This window comes from Pleurodeles waltl, chromosome 6 (genome assembly GCF_031143425.1).
Source record: "Pleurodeles waltl isolate 20211129_DDA chromosome 6, aPleWal1.hap1.20221129, whole genome shotgun sequence".
Lineage (NCBI taxonomy): Eukaryota > Metazoa > Chordata > Amphibia > Caudata > Salamandridae > Pleurodeles > Pleurodeles waltl.
The window spans coordinates 6,996,634-7,008,780 of NC_090445.1; the positions used below are offsets into that span (position 1 = coordinate 6,996,634).

At 51.2% G+C, this 12,147-nt stretch overlaps 1 protein-coding gene across 2 annotated transcripts in view; it reads right to left on the reverse strand.

Moving 5' to 3' along the window:
- The window catches only part of URM1 (ubiquitin related modifier 1), a 102,606-nt gene that overhangs the window by 26,825 nt on the left and 63,634 nt on the right, over positions 1–12,147 (reverse strand). For both annotated transcript variants that reach the window (XM_069236968.1, XM_069236969.1), the window contains exon 3: positions 2,676–2,757. In XM_069236968.1, coding sequence (XP_069093069.1) covers positions 2,676–2,757 — 82 coding nt within the window. The remainder of the gene's footprint in view (positions 1–2,675; positions 2,758–12,147) is intronic.

The window sequence follows — 12,147 nt, forward strand, 5'->3', positions numbered from 1 at the left end:
CATGTATGTTGTTTCATGTGATTGCGTGTGTGCCTGGATGTATGTTAGTGATTTTTGCTGAGTGTGTGTGTGTATGAATGTATGCATGCGTGGGTGAATGTGGGTATGCGTGTGTGTATGAGTGTGTATGTATGTGCGTATATGTGTGTATATGTGGCGGGGGTTGGGAGGGGGAGGACTCTGGGGAGGGGGATGGGGGGCAGGGAAGACCCCTATCAGTGCCAGGGAAGGAATTCCCTGGCACTGATTGTGCCTACTGCCATGGTTTTCGTGGTGTTAAAAAACCCACGAGAACCATGGCGGTATGCGGGGTTACGATACCGCCGGCGGTACAGTGACAGCCACGGGCTGGAGATATATATATCTCCAGCCCGGCTGCTGCTACCGCCATGGCGGTCTGTGTGATACATTGGCGGTATGGCTTCAGCCATACCGCCAATGTCATAGTATGGCGGTAAGTACCACCAGCCTGTTGGCGGTACTTACCACCATACTAGCACCGACCACCGGGGTCGTAATGACCCCCTTAGATTCAAGAGTTTGCAAGGGGTCCAGAATGAGCAGCCCTCCAGGGATCTTGATTAAGGAAACCCATGGACCTACAGCTAAGAGCTCTCCAGGGAATCCGACTGAAGAGCTCGTCAGGGGCCTAGAACGAGCAGCTCTCTAGGCACCCAGGTTGTGCCGGCTGCAGGGACCCAGGACTTGGAGCTCCAGGAACCCAGGTTGAGGAGCTCCAGGACCCAGGTTTGGGAGCCCCAGGATCCAAGTTGAGGAGCTCCAGGGATCCAGGTGGAGAAGATCCAGGGACCCAGGTGCAGAAGCTCCAGGGACCCAGGTGGAGATGCTCCAGGGACCCAGGTTGAGGAGCTCCAGTGATCAAGGTTTGGGAGCTCCAGGACCCAGGTTGAGGAGCTCCAGGGACCCAGGATGTGGAGCTCCAGGGACCCAGCATGTGGAGCTCCAGGGACCCAGCATGTGGAGTTCCAGAGACCCAGGTTGAGGCACTCCAGGACCCAGGTTGAAGAGCTCCAGCGACTCAGGTTGAGGAGCTGCAGCGACCAAGGTCTGGGAGCTCCAGGACCCAGGTTGAGGAGATCCAGGGACCCAGGTTGAGGAGATCCAGGAACCCAGGTTGAGGAGATCCAGGGACCCAGGCAGAGGAGCTGCAGGGACCCAGGCGGAGGAGCTGCAGGGACCCAGGTGGAGGAGCTGCAGGGACCCAGGTGGAGGAGCTGCAGGGACCCAGGCGGAGGAGCTCCAAGTACCCAGGTTGAGGAGCTCAATGGATCCGGGTTGAGGAGCTCCAATGACCCAGGATGAAGAGCTCCAGGGACTCAGGTTATGGAGCTGCAGGGACCTAGGATGAGGTGCAACAGGGACCCGGGATGAGGAGCTCCACGGACCCGGGTTGAGGAGCTCCAGGTACCCAGGTTGAGGAGCTCCAAGCACCAAGGTTGAGGCGCTCCAGAGACCAAAGTTTGGGAACTTCAGGACCCAGGTTGAGGAGCTCCAGGGACCCAGGTTGAGGAGCTGCAGGGACTCACTTTGAGGAGATCCAGGGACCCAGGCGGTGGAGTTGCAGGGACCCAGGATGAGGAGCTCCAAGGACCCAGGTTGAGGAGCTCAATGGACCCGGGTTGAGGCGCTCCAATGACCCAGGTTGGAGAGCTCCAGGGACTCAGGTTATGGAGCTGCAGGGACCTAGGTTGAGGTGCTCCAGGCACCCGGGCTGAGGAGCTCCACGGACCTGGGTTGAGGAGCTCCAGGAACCCAGGTTGAGGCGCTCCAGGGACCCGGGTTGAGGAGCTCCAGGGATCTGGGTTGAGGAGCTCCAGTGATCCAGGTTAAAGAGCTCTAGGGACCCAGGTTGAAGAGCTCCAGGGACCCAGGTGCTGGAGCTGCAAGGGGGCTTCTGTCATTCTGGAGTGCAGACCCCTGTTTTAGCCACTATCACCAGGGTGGCCATAACCATCTTCTTTTGGTTCCACCAAATAGAGCACTTTTCCCCACTATCCTGGGGAGTTTGTAGGCAATACCATGACCCATCTTTGTCAAGACAGGAAAAAACATAACTCTGTCAATTAGTAGGGAGCAACACAGCGAGGAACGGCCAACATTATATGAAGCGACCTCTCCAAGATGTTCAATAAACTTACACACATTGTGCATGTCTGGCCTGGCTGAATGTAAAGCTAACCGCCCCACTAAACTACAGGTGAAAAGGAGGCATAACCCTCCTGACAGCCACAGGTGTGTAATAGCGGACTGAATAAAGGGCTTTATTAGTTCACTTATCCAACAAGTCAGACTGGTAATTCTGCCACACACCCTGTAGAGCAGCACAACAACCGTCTTGGGATGGTATTAGGGATTCCCCTCCTGGTACAGTCCTGCACAGTATCCCACGTGAATGGTGAATCAGGCACCCTCTGCAGACCACGTAGTGGGGGATGTGACCGTCATGGTGACAGCAAAAGGCATGGACCACAAGCCAAGAGACACTCTGCAGAATGAGAACCTGTGGTTAACTGCAGTGACTAACCACGGCGCCTGCGGTCCTGCATGGGTTATTCATGCCGATTCCCTTACAGTGCAGATGGGGGCTGCGAGTGGAGTTGGTTTCTGCACAACGGCGATGAGATCTGGTGTCTGCCTAAAGCTGTTCCACTTACACAGACTCGCCTTGAATGAAGAGTTCTGGCCTTTCCTTCAGCAGGTTCTCACGGATCCAGGTCAGCAGGTGCCGGACGTCCCCTGAGGAAGAAAAGCAAAGGCAGATTGCACTGAGGGATCAAGTATCACCTTACTGGACTGAGTCAAGCTTCACGGAGGCCTTACACTCTCCAGTGTACTGCCCGACCTTTCCAAGCCCTTCAACTAATGTCCACCCTCGAGCACACATCCACAAAGCTTTGACGCTGCCGCGTAATGTATGCATCCAAGACACCGCCCTCCAGCATCTACCTTTTTCCTATATTATCTTCCTCTGTAAAGGTTTCAAATATGCTGGCCCGTCTCACTTTCGCTCTTACCATCCACAACTTACTCTAGCCTCAGGGTCTGGAGCCCTCCAACTCGACTCCGCCGACAGCGCTCTAACACAAGTGTACAACTACCGCAGCTATTTCTCCTCAGTCCCAGCCTTCCACATGCTGGTGGCAGCATCTGATGGAGTCCCCCACGCTGACCATCCTCACCTCCCCGGGAATCACTACAACCGTGACTGGGTCGTGCTCCTCGGACCTCCCCACCGGCCCAAGCTCTACTGGATGATGTCCACAAGGGCTCAGTGCTTGACCTCTTCCCTCTATCCCACCTCCCTTGATGACACCGTCTCCTCTTGTGGGTTCTTTGAACAAATCTCCTTTCAAATCTCTCACCTTCTATCTCGAATCACAGATTGCCTCACTATCATCCACCACTGGGTGGCCCTCTGCCTTTATGTACTTAAGGCTTCTAAGACTGTAGTCTAGGAAGTAATCTACTTTCCATCGCCCACTGCTTCAACATCACAACTACATCGAACACGAAGGCCGGGATGGTCTAAGATGCTCTTATTCCCAAGCAGCAATCTGGATGTAGATTTTCATTCCAGCCAGACCTCAAGGAATACTGTCCCCAAGTTCCACATACTGAACATCCAGGAGATTATCCACCGCTCTCCTTCCACACTGACATGTGCCCACTACGTTTAGGAACAGGCTGAGCAACAGTGCCAGCCTCCAGTTCAGTGTCTGCAGAACTTCTGCGCATCCTTGACAAATTCAACAACATTGCTACTCTCACACCCTGCACCGTCCCAGACAAACACTGTCTCTCTCTCCTTACAACCACTGTGGTGGCTGTGAACCACCAAAGTGTCCTTTTTAAGCTCATCCTTGTATTCCAGGCACTACATGGTACAGCACCACCTCTGCTGGCTAAAGTCTGAGGTAAGTGATGCACGTCTCACACCCAACTCCCTTCTCCAAGTCAATCTTTGCTTTTTCCAAGGTTACATCCTTCCAAAAATTAGCATGTGCCACTGGCAGGACTTCATAGCAAATATCTGGTGGAATCCTCTATTCCAGTCTTCCAGCCCGCTCTCTCTTATCACGTCCCCAGTTCCAAGGCCCTGCACGGTATCCCTTCCCAGATCCCATACAGAGGTAACACTACATGTCACAGCCACTTCCCGTCTACCAATACTCATCTTCAGTAACCACCTATGAAGCCATTCTACAGCCTGTGTCATGATACTAGATGAAATGTCTCTGGAAGACGAGCTTTACTCATGAACACTCAACGCTTGCGGGCTGTGGGAGACGGCCCTGTGAGGCATTGCTTGGGAGTTTGTGCATGAGCTGATTGCGGCTGTGTCAAGGCTGCAACAACTGGTTAGAGGAGCAGAATGTAGAAAGAAGGATGATTAGGAAGTGTACCCGCCAACGAGCCCACTACTTGCCAGAAGCATTCTTGATTGCACGCACGCTTCTGGAGGCACCTGCAGACATTCTACTGAATCTCAAAAACATTTCTTGTGCATCAGGTACTCTGGTCAGCTGGTTCATCACCAAGCTGAAGCCCCTGAAGACCAATCAATGGTTTGGAGAAAACCTTTGCCAACCGACTCATTCAGGTGGAGCACTAGAAAGACGCCGGAATAAATTAAAACTATTATCTCATCATGCCACGAGAAGAATTCATTTTAGAGGCTACAAATCACCTTCCACCAGTGCTAACAAAGAATACTCCCATGCCCAGAGACAGATGGCTCAACCAAATAAGTTTTTCACACCAATAAGGAGATACGAACCCATGGTCTGGCCTCTTTGTTCCATCACAAAAGCGAGGTGGCAACCTCCTTGCCTTCTCCATCAAAAATTTGTATTTTAAGAGAAAGCATATCGTCCACCATCCCTTCGCCTGAAGGCCTCACCCAAAAGTACTTGCCTGCTTAACCCCTCTTTGTCTTTCCTCATCAGTAATTGAGATTAGAAAAATCTTGATGTCTTTAAAAAAACTCCTCCCCACCATGGGATGTGTGTAATGAAAAAGTAGATAGCCAGGGTCTCACTGCACAGTTACCTTTCACTACCTCCCTGTCTATGAGAGCAAGACCTCAAACATGCTATTGTCACTACTACTGTAACAATAACTCTGGCGGGCCAGGCAATCTTACGAACTATAGGCCCATCTCAGTCTTATCCTGTGTCTCAAAGGGACTTGACAGTGTCTCTGAACTTTTATCAGCCCGAGAATCAAACAGCCTTCTCAGTGATGCTTAATGAGTTACAGACCAATAAACAAATCTGTGTGCTACCAGGCCCTCAGCTGTAGTGGAGATCTCATTTGTAAAACCCTCCTTTTGCTTCAATACACACTGGTACTCTAACCGCTAAAGGATGGTCTTCCCGGCCTCCTGTCATATCAGGGGACAAGAAAGACACCAAAACATCCTTGCATTATATGTGTGTAAGGAAATGCCTCCTTGGCATGGTTACCCCCTGACTTTTTGCCTTTTTGATGATGCCAGTTATGACTGAAAGTGTGCTGGGACCCTGCTAAACAGGCCCCAGCACCAGTGTTCTTTCCCTAAACTGTAACTTTGCTTCCACAATTGGCGCAACCCTGGCACTCAGGTAAGTCCCTTGTAACTGGTACCCCTGGTACCAAGGGCCCAGATGCCAGGGAAGGTCTCTAAGGGCTGCAGCATGTATTATGCCACCCTGGGGACCCCTCACTCAGCACATGCACACTGCTTCTCAGCTTGTGTGTGCTCAGTCGACATGGCACTCCCCTCAGAGTGCCATGCCAACCTCACACTGCCTGTGGCATAGGTAAGTCACCCCTCTAGTAGGCCTTACAGCCCTAAGGCAGGGTGCACGATACCACAGGTGAGGGCATATGTGCATGAGCACTATGCCCCTACAGTGTCTAAGCAAAACCTTAGACATTGTAAGTGCAGGGTAACCATAAGAGTATATGGTCTGGGAGTTTGTGAAACACGAACTCCACAGTTCCATAATGGCTTAACTGAAATCTGGGAAGTTTGGTATCAAACGTCTCAGCACAATAAATGCACACTGATGCCAGTGTGGAATTTATTGTAAAATGCACCCAGAGGGCATCTTAGAGATGCCCCCTGAATACCAGTCCAACGCCTAATGCTAGGCTGACCAGTTTCTGCCAGCCTGCCACAACCAGACGAGTTTCTGGCCACATGGGGAGAGTCCCTTTGTCACTCTGTGGCCAGGAACAAAGCCTGTACTGGGTGGAGGTGCTTCTCACCGCCCCCTGCAGGAACTGTAACACCTGGCGGTGAGCCTCAAAGGCTCATGCCTTTTGTTACAGCACCCCAGGGCATCCCACTTAGAGGAGATGCCCCCCCCCCCCCCTCCGGCCACTGCCCCACTTTTGGCGCCAAGGCTGGAGGAGATAATTAGGAAAACAAGGAGGAGTCACCCACTGGTCAGGACAGCCCCTAAGGTGCCCTGAGCTGAGGTGAACCCTGCCTTTAGAAACCTCCATCTTAAGTTTGGAGGATTCCCCCAATAGGATTAGGGATGTGCCCCCCTCCCCTCAGGGAGGAGGCACAAAGAGGGTATAGCCACCCTCCAGGACAGTAGCCATTGGCTACTGCTCTCCTGACCTAGACACACCCCTAAGTCTAGTATTTAGAGGCACCCAAGAACACAGGAAATCAGATTCCTGCAAACTGAACTAAGAAGAAGGACAGCTGACCTGAAAGCCTGCAGAGACGACGGAAGACGACAACTGCTTTGGCCCCAGCCCTACCAGCCTGTCTCCTGACTCGAAAAACTGCAACAGCAACGCATCCAACGGGGCCCAGCGACCTCTGAAGCCTCAGAGGACTGCCCTGAACCTAAGGACCAAGAAACTCCCTCGAGCAGCGGCTCTGCTCAACACCAGCAACAACTTTGCAACTTTTAAAAGACTTCACGTTTCCTGCCGTAAGCGTGAGACCTCACCCTCTGCACCCGACGACCCCAGCTCGAGCTCCAGAGAACCAACACCACAGGAAGGACTCCCCCTTAGCCCAAGACAACCCTCCTGGAGCCCCACAGCGACACATGCAGAGAGAATCCAGAGGCTCCCCCTGACCGCGACCGCCTGTAACAAGGGACCCGACGCCTGGACCAAGCACTGCACCCGCAGCCACCAGGACCAGAAGGAACCGAACCTCAGTGCAGGAGTGACCCCCAGGCGACCCTCTGCCTAGCCCAGTCGGTGGCTGGCCCTAGAAGCCCCCTGTGCCCTGCCTGCACAGCTATAGTGACCCCTGGGTCCCTCCATTGAATCCAATACAAAACCCGACACCGGCTTTGCACACTGCACCCGGCCGCCCCTGTGCCGCTGAGGGTGTGTTTTGTGTGCCTACTTGTGTCCCCCCCAGTGCTCTACAACACCCCCCTGGTCTGCCCCCCGAGGTGCGGGTGCTTACCTGCTGGCAGACTGGAACAGGAGCACCCCTGTTCTCCATAGGCGCCTATGTGTTTTGGGCACCTCTTTGACCTCTGTATCTGACTGCCCCTGAGCTGCTGGTGTGGTAACTTTGGGGTTGCCTCGAACCCCCAACGGTGGGCTGCCTATGCCCAGGAACTGAGACTTGTAAGTGCTTTACTTACCTGACAAACAAACCATTACTTACCTCCCCCCAGGAACTGTTGATTTTTGCACAGTGTTCACTTTTAAAATAGCTTATTGCCATTTTAACAAAAACTGTATATGTTATTGCTCTAATTCAAAGTTCCTAACTCACCTGTGTGGAGTACCTTGCATTTTATGTATTTACTTCAAATCTTGAACTTGTGGTTCTAATAATAAATTAAGAAAATATATTTTTCTATATAAAAACTATTGGCCTGGAGTTACGTCTTTGAGTGTGTGTTCCTCATTTATTGCCTGTGTGTACAACAAATGCTTAACACTACCCTCTGATAAGACTACTGCTAACCACACTACCACAAAATAGAGCATTAGAATTATCTACTTTTACCACTATCTTACCTCTAAGGGGAACCCTTGGACTCTGTGCACACTATCTCTCACTTTGAGATAGTATATACAGAGCCAGCTTCCTACAATGTTTATTTGAAAACCGTGGACCTGCGATGGATGGCATCTCTCTGGGTGCTGCCAGCACCTACAGTCTCATTGGTCCTCTGGCTGGAGGAGGTTGGGCTTCATCGAAGTCTCACCAGGACCCCAGGCAGCAGCGTGTCAGACTGCTCGGACTGTGAAAACATCCACTCCATGGAGAGCCCTATCTCGCCAATCGGCATTTGCACTGTCCTAAAGAACTGCCCGTTTGTGAGCGACCATCTGAAGCAGAGGTGAGAGATCTGCCTGTCTGACACGGATACAGCAAACGGCTGAGATATGACCAGTACCCCCATTCTGGCCCAGGATCCTCTTGTCTGGGATCTGTCTTGAGCTCTGCCTGTCCAATCCAAGCAGCTGAAGGCCTCTATCGGAGGACATTCAGAAAATAGTGAACAGATTACAATAAATAATTCAGTTATAACATCACAATTAAACATTAGTTAAAATCCTGTTTAATACACGGTTACTTTCAATCTGTTTCAATGGACGATAAACTTGGTCCAACAATTTCATCTATCAGCCTATAAATTGGCAAACTTGTGACGAGAAGCAGCGTCTTATTGCATCACTAAGAGTCCAAAACCTGAGACGAATGATAACTTCAAACACCTCTCCCTCAGGTCCAAACGAGCCGAGCACAGACATATCATTTATTCAACAGTTTCCTCATTGTACCTGAGGGAAGGACTCTCTTTGGCATGGTTACCCCCACTTTCTGCCTGCTGTCAGTGTGTTTTAACTGTGTTCACTAGGATCCTGCCAACCAGGACCGCAATGACTGTCCTCTCTCCCTTTAAATCTGGTTACTTAGGACTTAGCACACCCCACAATGGGCATACTGTGCCCCCACATAAGTCCCTAGAATATGGTACTTAGGTACCCAGGGCATTGGGGCACCAGGGGTTCCCCATGGGCTGCACCATGTATTGTGCCCCCCATGGAAACCCATGAAAAATGTGTTTGCAGGCCTGCTATAGCAGCCTGCTTGAAAAGGTGCGTGCACCCTTTCACCACAGGTCACTGCACCACGTCACTGTAAGTCAACCATATGGCAGGCCCTCCTAGCCCAGACGGCAGGGTGCAGGTACCTATGTGTGAGAGCACCCCTGCATAAGCAGAGGTGCCCCCATGAACTCCAGTGCCATTTTCAGGGACTTCGTAAGTGCGGGGAAGCTATTTTACCCGTGTACTGGGCACAGGTCACTACCTATGTCCAGCTACACAATGGTAACTCCGAACCTGGGCATCTTTGATATCAAAAATGTCGAAATCATACCCCAATACTATTTCCAGTATTGGCTGCATGATTCCATGCACTCTGGGGGCTCCTTAGAGGACCCCCAGCTTCACTCCTACCAGTCTTCTGGGATTTTCTGTGCAGTCCGTGCTGCTGCCACCCCTCAGACAGGTTTCTACCCTCCTGCTGCTTGACCAGCTCAAGCATAGGAAGGCAGAACAAAGGATTTCCTTTGGGAGAGGGGGGTAACACCCCCTTCCTTCGGAAATAGGCATTCCAGGCTTGGCAGGGGTAGCCTCCCAAGCCACTGGTATGCTTTGAAGGGCACATTTGGTGCCCTTGTTTCATAAACTGGTTTGCATCAGTCCAGGGACCCGTCCCTGCTCTGGGGTGACAATGGAAAGGGGAGTGACCACTCCCCTGGTCATCACCACCCCAGCCAGGGGTGGTGCTCAGAGCTCCTCCAGGTGGCCACTTGATTCTGCCATCTTGAATTCAAGGTGGGCAGAGGCCCCTGGGAGCATCTAAGTGGCCAGGTCAGGCAGATGACATCACAGCCCCCTCCTGATAGGTGGTCACACTGCTAGGTGACCAATCCCATTCCTGGGCTATTTAGGGTCTCCCTCCTGGGTGGGCCTTCAGATTCGACATGCAAGATTCCAGCAGGACTACTCTGCATCGTTTACTTCATCTTCTGGCCACTGGGACTGCAACTGGATCCTCCAGGAACCGACAATCTGCAACTCCAGTGATGCTTGCAACATTGTTTCTACGGCTCCTTTCAGCAACTACAACTTTTCCCCGGCTGTGCATCCTCTGAGGGTGAAGAGTCTTCAGTCTGCACAAGAAGCAAGAAGGAATCTCCCTTGGAGTGAAGGAGTCCCTGCAGCTGCAGGCACCAACTGCAACAAAGTCCGGCTACATGGGTCCTCTCTCCTCCAGAAGTGTGTGAATCCTGCATCACAGCTAGTGGTCTGGAGTGGTCACCTTGGTCCTCTCTACCAGCTATCCAACTTGGGAGACTGTAAGCCCTTGCCTCTCCTTGCCGGACAGTACCTCTGTGCACCCCAGCTCTTGCAGCTAACAGGGCTTGTTTGTTCCTCCTCCAAGGGATCTTCAGGCTCCGTGTACCCCCGGCCCCCAGCACTCCTTCCTGGAAAGCACAGGCTCCTGCCTGCTACTCCAGCGACATGGGACTCCTCTTAAGGTGTGCTGAGTGGGCCTCACGGCGACTCCTGTGCCTGCTGCCTGTGGGGGCTGCCTCCTCTTCTCCGAGCTGCTGAGGGTCACCCTTGGGCCTTGATGGTCCTCTACAGCCTTGCAAAACCTTCTTCTCTGACTCTTGCATTTGGCAAAGCTTGTTGGTAGTTTTCCAGCACCACTGACCGACTGCATAACAACCGCCGACGTGGGACACCACTTGCATCACTCTTCTTCTGCTCCTGTGCCGCACTGCTGCCTTTCTTCATCCATGTCGACCTGGTCCTGCATCCACAGAAGGGTGGGTAGTGGCTCCTGCCACAGCTGGACACTCCAACTCGAACTGGACTTGGTCCCCTTCTTTTGCAGGTCCTCTTCTGTCAGGATCCTCCTTTAGTTTCTTTCAGTCTTGTCTGAGTCTTGGACAGTCCTTTTCCAAAGTTCTCCGGTGGGCTTGAGGAAAAAACAGGTACTTACCTCTTCTCTCCTGGTCGACCGGGGGGAACCCTGGTAATTACCTTTTGGGGTTCTTAGTTCCTCAAGCTCCCCTCTACTGATTCCACTTCCTTGGGTGGGGGAACTGCCTTTTGCATTCCACTTTCTTAGTATATGGTTTGGTCTCCCCCCAGGGTCTTCACTATTTGGTGTTTTTATTATTTGCTATTGCTTTCTATGCTAATCACGGACTTCTAATGTGTACATAATATTGTGTTTACTCACCTCCTATCGGAGTATTGCATACTCAGTATTTTAGTATTTGTGCTACTATAATAAAGTACCTTTATTTTTGCAACCCTTTGTGGTTCTCTCATGTGTGTAAGTACTGTGTGACTGTAGTGGTATTGCATAAGCTTTGTATGTCTCCTAGGTAAGTCTTGGCTGCTCATCCACAGCTACCTCTAGAGAGCCTGGCTTCCTAGACACTGTCTACACCTCACTGATAGGAGATATCTGGTATAAGGTGATAACACCAGAGGTGCTCACCACACACCAGGCCAGCTTCCTACTGTGCCCACAAAGTCGGCACGCTTTTGATGGAAGATATTGATTGCTCCTTGCTCCTTTGAATTATGCAATCTGAACATACAAAAAGGAGGAATTTTGAATACTTATGTTTGCAGGCCAGGTCCACAGCAGAATTTAATATTCCTGAGTTTTATTGGTGTATGTATCAATAGTGTAGTGTAGTCCGCAACTTGTGAGTGTTCTCATCAGTTCTTATCGGTAAATCTCCTGTTAGTGGTCACGGTCTTTCGACACAGGAAAGACTGGTCTTAAATAAGGGTGGTAAACAACCAATTTTTAAGATGCTTTTTAAAACTAGCTAAGTTCCCCTGAGTTGTGAGAGCCAAGGGGAGTATTTATGAATTAATTGTCTCCAGCCTTGACGCAATTACAAAGAAAATGTAGTTTAGCCCTGTAATTTAGATTGAAAGCTGATGAACGACTTAGCTCAAGTCGTAATGTGGCTTTTGGAGTCGAGCAACGTAGACACAATAATGATTTTACCTCCCTTATTTAGATTTTACTGAGATCTGCTTTTGTTTTGTCGCTAAAGAGGATGAAAGCATATAAGAGAAATTAAGTCAATTTTGAAGTAA